The 14,264-nt window shown below is 40.5% G+C and overlaps 1 protein-coding gene across 1 annotated transcript in view; it reads right to left on the reverse strand.

Annotated features, from left to right (window-relative positions):
* Positions 1-14,264, reverse strand: part of CKAP5 (cytoskeleton associated protein 5) — an 87,030-nt gene that overhangs the window by 19,333 nt on the left and 53,433 nt on the right. The window contains exons 21-28 of the mRNA XM_079787830.1: positions 13,860-13,999; positions 13,307-13,481; positions 12,639-12,752; positions 10,919-11,047; positions 6,006-6,200; positions 5,490-5,625; positions 4,337-4,425; positions 1,026-1,151 (exon numbers count right to left, since the gene is read on the reverse strand). Of these exons, the coding sequence (XP_079643956.1) occupies positions 1,026-1,151; positions 4,337-4,425; positions 5,490-5,625; positions 6,006-6,200; positions 10,919-11,047; positions 12,639-12,752; positions 13,307-13,481; positions 13,860-13,999 (1,104 nt within the window). The remainder of the gene's footprint in view (positions 1-1,025; positions 1,152-4,336; positions 4,426-5,489; positions 5,626-6,005; positions 6,201-10,918; positions 11,048-12,638; positions 12,753-13,306; positions 13,482-13,859; positions 14,000-14,264) is intronic.

Consider the following 14,264-nt stretch of genomic DNA (forward strand, 5'->3'; position numbering starts at 1 on the left):
TCAGGGATGTTTATGGCAATATAGTTTATAATAGTGAAACACTAGAATGTTCAACATAGTGAGTTGGGAATAAAGGTGCATACATATATGCTGTACCAATAAAAAGGATGAATTTATGTATGCAGATATGGAATGATCATTAAGATATTTCAAATATTATTTAAAAAATATTCAGAACAAAGAGTAGGGCAAGTTCCCATTTGTGCAAAAGGAGGGCTATATATTTATACATTTATGATTGTACAGGTATGGCATATTAATATTCCTGGAGTAATACCCCAAAACCTGGTAATAATATCCTTCCTGTGGAGGGAGACTGGAATGGGAGACATGCTTTTCATACTACATTCTACACTTTTTGTACTGCTTGAATCTTTTTGAAAAAACAAAAAGATATTAAAAAAAATTTTAAACTAGTCAATAAAACTAGATCAAACTAGCCATATTTAGTTATGAGTCTGTCTGTTAAGGTATTAGGTACAAGAAGAATTAAGGGAGTAGTCTACTACATATGTGTAGTTGATAAAAATCAATGAATACTTCCCATCTTTGATTCTAAAAATTACAACTGCCCTAACTGGTTTGGCTCAGTGGGTAGAGCGTCAGCCTGCGAACGGGAGGGTTCCAGGTTCAATTCCGGTCAAGGGCATGTACCTTGGTTGTGGGCACATCCCCAGTAGGGGGTGTGCAGGAGACAGCTGACTGGTGTTTCTCTCTAATCGATGTTTCTAACTCTCTATCCCTCTCCCTTCCTCTCTGTAAAATCAATAAAATATATTTTAAAAAATAAATAAATAAAAATTACAACAACTTCTATTTTTTTCTATTTGGAGGAACAATAAGCAATAGCTCCATTCTAGTTTCTTTTGTAGGAATTAATGGTCCCATAAAGTAGTCTTATAGAAACCAGATATAATTTATAAAAAAAGATTCAGTTTATTAGTTATGGATTTCAGACAGCAAAATTATTCTTGAACAAAACAAAACAAGCAAAAAAATCCTGAGGAGTCTTATTCCTTCCTTACCTTTAATCCCTTTTCATCTTTTATTCTTTGCTCCTTTCCATTTGGAACAACAATAAAAATAGGACCGGATTTGTCTTCATCCTCCTTTAAGCTGGTTTTGCTCGGCACTTTCTTTCCTTGTGCACTCTACAGCCACGGTTCAGGGGATATTGGTTAGACAGGCTACTGCTCCTTGGGAATACCATGTTGTTACCCAATAAAAAGGCACTACACAAACCAGAGGCACCTCTGCACGTTATATTCCACATGAAAGAAACAGGTGAACCATAGAATCTTACACATATTGTGTTTCTGTTACACAGACAGGTTTTCTAGAAATGTTTCTAATAAAATTCTTACATACAGTTGGTTAGTCCTTGGATTGGCATGTAATGTAGTTGGAAAAGCTGTCTTATCTATCACTAGAGGACTGGTGCATGGAATTAGTGCACTCGGGGGGTGGGGGAAGGAGGCCTCCCTTAGCCCGGCCTGTGCCTTCTCGCAGTCCGGACATCCCCCAAGGGGTCCTTGATTGGAGAGGGTGCAGGCTGGCCTGAGGGACACCCCTGCCCTCATGCACGAAATCGTGCACCGGGCCACTAGTCTATATATAGAAAAGCCTAATGTGCAAAGTGTCCCCTCAGGAATTCGATCGCTCGCTATGACATGCGCTGACCACCAGGGGGCGGCATGGAATGAAGGAAGGCCCTGGCCAGCAGCCAGGGAAGGGAGGCCCTGGCTGGCAGCCGGCAGCCACTAGGGACCCTACCCGTGCACGGATTTTGTACACTGGGCCTCTGGTAGGACTATAACTGAAGACCTTCTGAACCTGTTTCTAGAGAAAGTTGCTAGAAACATTTTAAATACCTAAGTTACTACAGTAATTTTTAAAAATAACACAAGATGTGCAATATTTATTTAGATTGAAAGAAAACAATGAACACCCAGTATATATATTTAAGATAATGTGAAACTGCTTTATAAACTGCAAACGACTAAAATAAAAAGCATGGTATTAAGAACCGAGTCAAGCCCTAGCGTTTGGTTCAGTGGATAAAGCGTTGGCCTGCGGACTGAAGGGTCCCAGGTTCGATTCCGGTCAAGGGCATATGCCTGGTTGCAGGCTTGATCCCCAATAGGGGGTGTGCAGGAGGCAGCCGATCAATGATTCTCTCTCACCGTTGATGTTTCTATCTCTCTCTCCTTCTCCCTTTCTCTCTGAATCAATAAAAATATATTAAAAAAAAAAGAGAGAGTCAAAAATACTTTAAATAAGCACTTGTTAAATCTGGGTTGAGGATAGGAAAAGAACAGCTTCATTGGATAGTGTAGAAGATAATTACACACTAAAGTGAACTCACTGAATTTAAAGGACCCACATGTAGGGAAGGAAAACAACTAATTATAATATTTAGACCAATGGCCACAAAGCACCCATCTATCCTATCTAATAAAAGAGTAATATGCAAATTAACCATCACTCTGCTACACAAGCCACACCCACAAAGCCATACCCACCAGCCAATCAGAGCAAGTATGCAAATTAACCCAACAAAGATGGCAGTTAATTTGCATATGTGGAGGAAGAGAGAGGGAAAGTGTAAAGCAAGGCGGCTGCGGCTGCTGGAGGGAAAGCACTGACAGTGCGTGTTGGGTGGGGTGAGGTGCGCAGTGGTGGTCGCGGAGGCGGCGGCGGGAGGCAGCGGGTCGGGTGGGCGGGGCGAGGTGCGCAGGGGAGGCGCACGCAGCCATGGAGGTGGTGGCGGGAGGCAGCGGGCGCAGCGGGTCACCCTGCGGTGGTCGCAGCGTGCGCAGCCTCGGATGCCGCCAAGGCTGTGGGCTGGGTTAGGTGGGCGGGGGGCATTTTGCCTGCCCTGCCCGCCACAGTGGGAGAGGTGGTGGGGTGAGACAGGTGGCCATGGCAGGAGGGAAGCCCACCGGAAGTCTTGCAGGAATATTCCTGCAACGGGTTGCTAGTCTATATATAAAATAGAGAATATGCTAATTAACCGGGACGCCATAACGGGCTGACCTGACAGGAGGAGGTTGTGCGCGCAGTGTTGGGGGCAGGGGCCTCCATGTGCCTGCGCTGGGGGAGGGCCTGATCAGCAGCGGCTGTGGCTGCTTCAAGGGCCAGAGAGGGAGGAAGGGCTGAACCGGCAGTGGCCACGGGTGCTGCGGGACCCAGGGGGCGAGGGAGGGCCGGACCAGCAGCGGCCACAGCTGCTGCGGGGCCCGGGGGGCAAGGCAGGGCTGGACTGGCGACTCAAGGGTGGGCAGCGCGGCGTGATTTCAAATTGCGCGCTGGGCTCCTAGTTCTATAATAAGCATATAATAATAAATGTACTGGGTAGTAGTAAAACTGTTCCTAGTCTAACATTTTTCATCAGTTATATGAAGTTAATGACAGTTTTCTCTATTTACATTTATTATTAATTTACTACTTATTGCCTAGTTCTGCAATTTTCTTTTTGAAAGTATTAATCAATACTCAGAATACAGTGACAAACTCTGAATCTTGATATAGAATCTGATGACAATTCACTGTGATTAACAAAAAAATTAAATGAAAAGATACCCAGGGGATATTTCAAGTTGAGCATTTGAACACAGTTCTTTACATTGTTCAACTTTGCATGGGTACTAAATGACTGGTGACGCATCAAAATAAGTCCCATTGGTGTGGGGACAGAAAGTAGTCCTTGTATACTAATCAGAACACCTTCTGATTACTTAACTGTGCCAAATTTGAAGGAAGTTGATTACCTTCCTTTTCTCAAATCAAAGTCAACTTAAGTGGTTCTTCTGCCTGAGCTAATATGATTTTTCTCTCTTCATTACTGCAAATCTTCCCTAAAGATCTGTACGGCAGAAACCATTACAGCACATCTGGAGAACAGAATGTCTGTTTTGGGGCCTTATTAAAAAATGAGCCAGAGAAATTTGTATAAATAAGTACTTTATAATTTGATAATATCAAGAGTGGTAATGTTTTCTTAATATATATATGACCTTGTCCTAACCAGTTTGGCTCAGTGGATAGAGTGTCAGCCCATGGAGTGAAGGGTCCCGAGTTTGATTCCAGTCAAGGCACGTAATCTGGTTGCAGGTTCCATGGCCCTGGTCTGGGTGCATGTAGGAGGCAACCAATCAATGATTCTCTCTGTCTCTACCTCTCCCTTCCACTCTCTCTAAAAATCAATGGAAAAATATCCTCAGGGGAAGCTTAACAAAAAACAAAACAAAAAAAATGATCTTTCCTAGTAGAATGATTCAGTGTATAAAACATACCTAAAAGTAATTCTATATGTAAGTATACCGAGTTAACATACCTTTGCTTTAGAGGAAACCCCTAGAGCTTTGGCCTTTTTTGGATCAGGCTTGAGTTCTACAGTGCTGGAAACAGAATCTTCAACAGGTGCTTTGAGAAAAAAAGCATGTAATATAAATAAAAACTCTAATATCACTTTATTCTGGCAGGTTAAATATATAAGAACAAGAAAGCCTGCAATTTTAAATGTATCAATTTATAAAATATTTTCATTAGATTTTCCCCCAATCTTTTTTCTCTCTGAATTCTAAGCATAACCTCAAGAAATTTGATAAATTTACATATATCTTCTTTATCAACAGTTAATCTGCAGTTTTAAAACTATTTTCTAAATAGCAGTTAAAAAAATCCCTTTTTGCTAGTTTTGATACTTCCTTAAGGGCAGGGCCTGTGATCTTTGATATTCAGTTATTTACTATATTGCAAGATTCCAATAAATGTTATAATTAAATATATACTTCTATATCACCAGTTTTATACATGTAAAATTTCCAAGCATCACAATTTCTATCACAAAAAAAACAGATCATTACTTGTTTAATCAATAAGTCTAGAAGATAAGTAGTTACAGTTTAGAGTTTTATTTTACATGATGGAATTTTAACATTAGGATGAAGAAATCAATCTTTAATTTCCCTTGAAGACAATTAGTAAATATTAGAATGGATCAGTGCAGAGGAAGGAGAACTCATTTGGAAATGAGTAAATGAGTAAATGGAGTTCTATGCTGGTTCAGGATTGGCTGTCTGTCTGGCCTTTTGCAAGTCACTTAACCTTTTGGGTTTCCTCATGAGTTAATAAAGGGAATTAAGCTAGATGGTCCCAATTCTCCCTCTAATTATAATACCCAATAACAGAAAACAGTTGTGGTAATCTTAAAAATAGGATGACAGTTGCTTTCTGGAGTATTTCAATGAACTACTCCAAAACTCCTTTTCAGACTTGGAAACAAATTAATCATTTTTGTACCCTCAGCACAGTTCCTGGTGTAAAATAGGCACTTGACAAATGTTTGTGAATGAAGGATAAGGAGAGATGGAGAGAGGGGTTGAGATCTAAGCCATGAGAAATGCGATAAAAAATGAAGGCTGGATTTCTTTTATTAGAGTTTCTTTGGGCTATTTTCCTCCCCTTTTAACTCAAAATAGAGTTACCTGAGGCAGGTTGAAATTTGGCTGGAGCTGACCCTCCCATTGGTTTGGAAGTTGCTTTAGCAGGTGCAGCAGGCTTGGCCGGCATGTTAGCTTTGGCTTTCTCTAGCATGGCCAATACCTGATCTTTAGAAGTTGGCTAGGGAGATAATATAACAGAGGTCAGAGAACACAAAAGATACACTCATATTATGCTTACTAATAGATCTGTCATCAAACAAATGTTTTGAGCTCCTAGTTTTGAAATACCAATGAAGTAAGCACATAGTACAAGAGAAGTAACACACATTATGAAGTCACGCTAAATTAGCTACCATTCTAGAAGGCCACATTTTCACCCCTTCAGAGCCAGTAGGTTCTTGAGAAGTTCTACACTGCTAAATATTTTATTTTTGCTCTCACTGGGATTTCGAATTGAAACTCCTAGGAGGTAATATAATCTCTTGCCTACATAAATTCATGTTCAATATTTTTCTGATGGTTTTTAACAGCAGCAGCAGCAGCAGCAAGAGGTAATACCTTTAGTTTCCCCGTAGCCTTGGCCATTTTCTCATATCCTAAGTGCATCATGAAGAATGGCAAGGCATCTTGGGCCTTCTTTCGCACATCTCCATTGCGATCCTCTAAGCAGGAGTAGAGATGGGGAACACACAGGATAAGGTCTGTGGGGGTGGAACGAAGAGTCGGTAGTTTCTCAGCCAGCCAGCCTAAAAGCTGCCAAAAGAAATAAAGACTAGTTACACACTTCAAGTGAAAAACTGTTTTTATGATCTCAGGCTTAAGGATTTCATCAGAACCAAACACTGAATTAGTTCTCACACTACAACTTTCCAATATGAAATCAGTAATTTTCATTGTTTAAGAACTGTGCTATATTTAAATAATATGTGCAAAGATAACAATCTTCCTTAAGGACACAATTCTTTGGACCATATTTGGACATTAAATTATAAAGCTTTCATAGTTCTTTATATATATAATACTAGCAGCCGGGTACACAACATTTGTGCACTGGGGGGGGGGGGGGGGGGAGGGGCGTGGTCCCCCCTCAGCCAGGCCTGCCTGCGCCCTCTCACAGTCTGGGACCCTTCGGGGGATCCTGCGAGGGGTCCTTAGCACTGTTGTGGAGGCAGGAGAGGCTATCGCCACTGCGCTCGCCAGCTGTGAGCTTGGTTTCTGACTGAGCAGTGCTCCCTCTGTGGGAGCACACTGACCACCTGGGGGCAGCTCCTGCATTGAGTGTCTGCCCCCTAGTCATCAGTGCACATCACAGCGACTAGTCGTTCTGCCGTTCGGTGGATTTGCATATTACGCTTTTATTATATAGGATATGTATTTTTATTGACTTCAGATAGGAAGGGAGATGGAGAGAGAGATAGAAACATCAATGATATGAGAGAATCATTGATAGGCCGCCTCCTCCATGCTACACACTGGGGATCGAGCCTGCAACCCGGGCATGTGCCCTTGACCAGAATTGAACCTGGGACTCTTCAGTCCACAGGCCAATGCTCTATCCACTGAGCCAAACTGGCTAAGGCTTCTTAATATATTTTAAAGATGAAAAACTTCCACTTATCTTTTGTTTGTTTTTTAATTCTAAGAACTATGCAGCTAGAGAAGACACACAATTTATTTAACCATAAAATGACAAGATCTACCAGGGCTCCTGTTTTCAGCCTTACATTGACAGTTGCACTTTATACCTCTAAAATAATTCATATCTATATTTACTTTTAGTTGAAAGTTTTATTGAGATGATTATAGATTCATATACAGTTATAAGAAATAATGCAGGGAGATTCCATGTGCCCTTTACTCAGTTTCCTCTCAAGTAGCACTTTATAAAACTACTAGAGGCCCAGTGCACGAAATTCATGCATGGGGTGGGGTGGGTGGGGTCCCCTCAGCCCAGCCTGCAACCTCTCCAATCCGGGACCCCTTGGGGGATGTCCGACTGCCGGTTTAGGCCCGATCCTGGGGCCTAAACCGGCAGTCGGACATCCCTCTCACAATCCTGGACTGCTGGTTCCTAATCGCTCACCTGCCTGCCTGCCTGGTTGCCCTAATTGCCCCCCACTGCCGGCCTGATCGCCCCTGCCTCTGCGTGCCAGCCTGATTGCCCCTAACTGCCCCCCTGCCGGCCAGGTCACCCCCAACTGCCCCTCTCTGCCGGCCTTGTCACCCCCAACTGCACACCCCCGCCAGCTTGGTTGCCCCTAACTGCCCCCTGCCCCTGCCGGCCTGGTTGCCTCTTACTGCCCGCCCTGCCAGCCTGGTCGCCCCTAACTGCCCCCCTTGCTGGCCTGGTGGCCCCTAACTGCCCCCCGCTGCCAGCCTGGTCGCTCCCAACTGCCCGCTCTGCTGGCCTGGTCACCCCCAACTTCCCCCCTATGCAGGCCTGGTCACCCCTCAGAGCCCCCTGCCGGCCTGGTAGCCCCACGCAGCCTGCTTTTCAGTTGTTTGGTCGTCCCTCACTAACCCCCCTGCTGGCCTGGTCGTCCCACGCAGCCTGCTTGTTCAGTCGTTTGGTTGTCCCTCACTAAGCCCCCTGCCGGCCTGGTCGTCCCATGCAAGCCTGATTGTTCAATCGTTTGGTTGTCCCTAAATAACCCCTCTGCCGGCCTGGTCGTAAGCAGCCATCTTGTGAGGGTGTGATGGTCAATTTGCATATTACCTCTTTATTATGTAGGAGGATTACTATAGTATCACAACCAGGAAATTGGCATTGATACAAGCCACTGATATTATTCAGATTGCCCCAGTTTTAGTTTTTCTCACGTGTATGTGTGCATATTCTTTTTTTTTTTTTAAATATATCTTATTGATTTTTTACAGAGAGGAAGGGAGAGGGATAGAGAGTTAGAAACATCGATTAGAGAGAAACACCAATCAGCTGCCTCCTGCACACCTCCTAATGGGGATGTGCCCACAACCAAGATACATGCCCTTGACCGGAATCGAACATGGGACCTTTCAGTCCACAGGCCGACGCTCTATCCACTGAGCCAAACCCGTTAGGGCTGTGTGCATATTCTATACAATTTCATCACATGTATGTCAGAACATGTGCCACCATAAGTCAAAATTTTGAACAGTTCCATCTAAAGCAGCAACCTTTCGGACCTCATGGACCACCAGTAGTCCACGGACCACCAGTTGGCGACCGCTGCTCCAAAGGTTTCCTTAAACCAGCCGTTGCCTACCTTTTGGACCTCACGGACCACCGGTGGTCTGCGGACCACCGATTGGCAACCGCTGATCTAAAGGATCCCTTGTGTTGCCCCTTTATAACCACAAAGTTCTTCCTCCCCCCAACCCTCCCCACTTTCTGGTAACCATTAATCTGTTTTCCATATCTAAAATTTTGTCATTTCAAACAAGTTTTATATAAATGGAAGCACACAATATGTAACTGTTTGGGGTTGGTTTTTGTTACTTAGCATAATTCCTTGAAGATTTATCTAAAGTGTTGTATGCATCAATAACTTTTTACTTTTATTGCTAAATAATATTACACATATGGACATAGAACAGTTTAACCATTCACTGTTGAAGGATATCTGGCTCTTATGAGCTTTTTGGTTATTATGAATGAAGCTCTATAAACATTTGTGAATAGGCATTTGTGTAAATATACATTTTTGTTTTTCTGGAATAAATGCCCAAGATCACAAGATCACAATTACTGGGTCATATAGTAACTACAAGTTTAGTTTTATGAGAAACTGCCAAGCTGTTTTTCAGAGTAGTTGTACCATTTTACATTTTCACCAGCAGTGTTCACGTTTCCCTACATCAGTGATGGCGAACCTATGACACGCGTGTAAGCACTGACACGTGTAGCCATTTCTGATGACACGCGGCCGCTGAGGTTTATTAAATACAATTATATATAACAATTATATATTTATGTTATTTAAACTATAAATATCACGAAATAATGTTTTTTCCTCAAAGTGACACAGTGCCCGAGTTATGCTCAGTTTTTTGGCGAAGTTTGACACACCAAGCTCAAAAGGTTGCCCATCACTGCCCTACATCCTGGCCAGCATCTGGTGTTATCTTTATCTTTTATTTTAGTAATTCTAATAGGTGAGTAGTGATATCTTATTTTAGTTTTAATTTGCATTTCCCTGATGCTAATAATGTTGACCATCGTTCATGTCTTATTTGCCATCTGTATCCTCTTCAGTGAAATATCTGTTCATGTCTTTTGCCCATTTTCTAATTAGATTTTCTTTTTACTTTTGAGTTTTGAGCATTCTTTATATATTCAGATAATAATCCTTTATCAGTTTGCAAATATTTTCTCCTACTCTGCAGCCTTCTTTTCAGCTTCTTCACATATTCTTTTGCATAGTAAAAGTTCTTCATTCAATGAGGTCCAATTAATCAATTTTTCTGATGGATTGTGATTTTGGTGTCAAGTCTATGAATTCTTTGCCTGAAGAATTTCTATATCGTGAAGTTTTCTTCTATATTATCTTTGAAAGGCTATATCCTTGAATTCTTTTATCAATACTCTATAATTTAATTAGTATACACATCCTGTTTTGTTCAATTTGTGTATCTAAAGATTTCATTTTCTTTGGATTATAAATGGTATTATGTTTTTAATTTGTTTCCACATGTTCATTGTATTATAAAGATATGTGATTGATTGTTGTCTGTTGATTTTGTATCCTAAAATCTTACTAAACATAATTGTTTCTAGTTTACTCATAGATTCCTTTGGATTTTCTTTGTAGACAATCATGTTATTTGCAGTTAGAGATAAATTTATTTATTCTTTATCCAATCTGTAAGATTTTCATTTGTTTTTCTTGCTTTATTGCAGTAACTGGAACTTCCAAGGCTATGCTAAATAATAGTAGTGAAAGTGAACATTCTTGTTTTGTTCCTGATCTTAGAGGAAAGCATCCAGGCTTTCACCATTAAATGTGGTATTTTATGTAGAGGTTTTTGTAAGTGCTCTTTATCTAGTTGAGGTAATTCTCCTCTTCTATTACTCACTTTATGAGTTGTTGTTGGTTTTTTTTTATTACCAATAGGTGTTGGATTTTCTCGAATCTTTTTATGTCAAATAATATGACCTTATGATTTTCTTTAGTATTTAGTCTGTTGATATTACATTATGGATTTTTGAATGTTAACTCCATTTTTATGTCCTGATTAAAACCTCTTACTTTACTATTTAAGAGTGACAGAAAAGAGAAAATTTCACAAAAAGGCTAGTCCTTTAAAGGTTTTATTAAAGCACATGAAAGGGGGGAAAACATGAGTACAAAAGCTCTAGGCATTTGCCTTCATTATATTAACTGTTTTATAATGAAATACATTCTGTCCACACATGTATACTTATTAGGTAGGTCCAAGACTCTAAGAAGGTAAAAGACATGAGTAAGGCACTTGATATCTGTAGTACTAACCTCTTGCCTCAGGAAAGGATTTTCCCTTTTGAGTTCTTCAGAAAGATCTTCTCCCTCCAGCCATTCCTTCATGCCAGTCTGTTCTGCCCAAGCATTCACAGTCGCTAGGGCAGCAGCTCGAACATTGTTCTGAATGGAGGAGAGAATTAGTAAAAATAACATGACTATAGATTGGAGGAAGTAGGTAGTGAAAAGCTTGTTTCTTTGTGAACATGAACATGGAGGTTTCTCTAAGGTGCATACGAACATACTTGGAACCGTCTTCTTTGAAACATAATCTAGTTTTGTTTGTACTAAAACCCCAAATTACAGTAGATACATAAAACTTCAACTTGTACAGATCCTGTAGTAAGTTAGCTAGGCAAAACAGTGACCTATGCGTAAAATATCATGTAAGGGTAACAAACTTTTTTTTTTAATATACTTTTATTGGTTTCAGAGAGAAAGAGGGAGAGAGATAGAAACATCAATGATGAGAGAGAATCATTGATTGGCTGCCTCCTGCATGCCCCCTATTGGGGATTGAGACCGCAACCCAGGCATGTGCCCTTGACGGAACTGAAGCCGTAGGCTGACGCTCTATCCACTGAGCCAAATCTGCCAGGGCGGAACAAACTCTTTAGGTTTTCTTTTCTGAACCTCTGGGTGCTCTTATGTTCATGTTTATCTGCTAAAGAATGTAATTCTAAATGTCACAGAATGCATAATGGTTACACTGAAATTACTAACAACTTTAACATTTATGTTTTTATATTAACTTGTATTAATAGAATGAGTACTTATTGACACAAAAATATTAAAATAGCCTAATTTCTCACATTAAATGTATTATTCTATTTAGATAAAAGCCTAAGCGATCATCCAACCATTTGACCGATAGCTATGATGCGCACTGACCAGCAGGGGGCAGACGCTCAATGCACAGGCATGGAAACATGTAACAAACTGATGAATCTCAGAGGGAAGTGGGTAGGAGTGAGTACGGGAAGAGATTAACCAAAGATTTTATATGCATACTAGAGGCTTGATGCACGGATTCGTGCACCGGTGGGGTCTCTCAGCCTGGACTGCAGGGATTGGGCCAAAACTGGCCATCCGACATCCCCTGAGGGGTCCCGGATTGCGAGAGGGTGCAGGCCAGGCCGAGAGACCCCACCAATGCACAAATTCATGCACTGGGCCTCTAGTATAAAAATAAAGACACATTCAAATACTCAATGTAGGGCTAAACATAAGAGGCTTACAACATTCAATGAAACTAAGTATCTTCATCAAGTACTAGAGGATCCTGTTCTAGTAGTTCAGAGAAATAAGGTAGAAAATAAATACATGATACAAAAATTCATATATTTAATTACTCTTTATACTGGTACTTTTAACAATGATGTCATAATCACAATAGCAACCATTTTTTGAGTGCAAACTATATAAAACAGGTACAGGTACCTTATGTGCAAACTCTTATTTAATTTTGTAACAATGAAATTTCACAGATAAAACTAAAGTCAAAAGATAAATAACTTAATCTAAGTGTCACAAAGCAAGTAAGTGATATATCTGGTCATGTTAATACTGCCTGGGAGGTAAAAAGGTTTACTATTTTCCTCCTAATATTCTCTTCTCTATCTGTACCCTTACATGTAAGAAAAGATAATTATTCTTAGCCCTGGAGTGTGACTGGCTTATTCCAATTGGAGCTGTAGTGAGGAGTCAGGTTTACCTTGCTGTCTCCAAGGACTGTGATAATAGGGATGCCTAAGTTCTTCACATGTTGCTTGATGTTTGGGCCCATAGCTACTGCCAGTTGCTGGAGGATATTCAACGTCTGCTGCACCTGAGTGGAAAGAGCCAATATTTCATGTTCAAATAATGAGCAAGCTAGTGCACAAAGTTTTACAAATCTGCTGCTAAGAGACAGGGAAATCAGCTCTTTATGATGCTACTCTAATTAGCTTATGAATAATTTTTAGGTGGTGGCCACTGCTTTTATCATTAGTTCATAAAATCGAAGCATTAGAATTTTAGATCAGAGATTATATTGCTTCATAATTCTAAAGTAAAGCCTAGTTTATTAAAATCCTGACCTAAAAATCCAAATTTAAAAATTAGAAATTAAGCATGTTTATGTATAGTACAAGCAGTTTTATATAAAGATATTTAACATTAGAATACTGTAAAAAGCAAATATGAGCTTCATAAAAATTTGACTTATAAACTTGCCATCTACCAGCATATCTTGTTGTATACCTAAGAAATTAAAGAAAGCTATTTGTAGTCCATAGCAAGTAAAATGACCATTCATTTTTTTGCTGGCAACGAGTTCATTGAAAAGGAACCGACTGAAAGGAGAAGGGGGCAAGAAATACAACAGGCATGTGTTCTACATACCAAGATTTTATTTGAATCATTGAGTCGACCCTTCAAAGCAGTTGGAAGTTCACCTATGTTCGGTTGGATAAATTTTGCTTCATTGATAATACCTGCCACTTCATCTAGGCCTTCTTTCCTGATCTTCCAATTTTTGTCACCAATCTTAGATACCAACTCTGAAGTAATTTTATCACTGAAAAAAAAAAAAAGACAACATCTTAATTCCAGACTCCTAAAAAATAATGATGTCACAGAAGTACCCCTATCTGAAAAAGAGAAGGCACCAGATTAAAACTGCAGTATGTCCTGGCTGGTGTGGCACAGTGGGTTAGAGTGTAGCCTACACACAGAAGGGTCTACGGTTCGATTCCCAAACGTACTTGGGCATGTGCGGGAGGCAACCAGTCCATGTGTCTCTCATATAGATGTTTCTCTCTCTCCTTCTCCTCTCCCCTCCCTCCTCCCACTCTCTCTGAAAAGCATTGGAAAAAATATCCTCTAGTGAGGATTAACAAAAAACCAAAAAATTTTCAGTATAATAAATCAAATAAACCATTTCCTATAAACCAACCTTATCTCTGTCCTTGGCAAAAGATCCACAACATCGTTGCCCCCATCATCTGGTTCTTCTCCATCTTCTCCTTCATCTGTACCACTTGTGCTGTGTTTGGAAATCCCTCTGGTTGGAGCAGGTGGGCTCTGGCCCTGCATCTACATCCCAACAAATAAATCAGTGAGGTTAATGAACTTGATGAAGGACCTGAGAGCAAACAAGTTGGAGAATGGTGCCTGTGTCAAAATTTCCTATTCCTTCCTAATACCTAATATTTACACAGTACATGTCTTAATTTCTATTTAGGTTCCAATTTTGAGACTACATGGCAAAATATATTTTTATAAAACCTATCAGAATCTGACTTCTTAATCATGAGGCTGTCTTTTGACTTGTATGCCCAAGACATTATACAGCAAGTCT

Source organism: Cnephaeus nilssonii (assembly GCF_951640355.1).
Source record: "Cnephaeus nilssonii genome assembly, chromosome: 13".
Taxonomy (NCBI): domain Eukaryota; kingdom Metazoa; phylum Chordata; class Mammalia; order Chiroptera; family Vespertilionidae; genus Cnephaeus; species Cnephaeus nilssonii.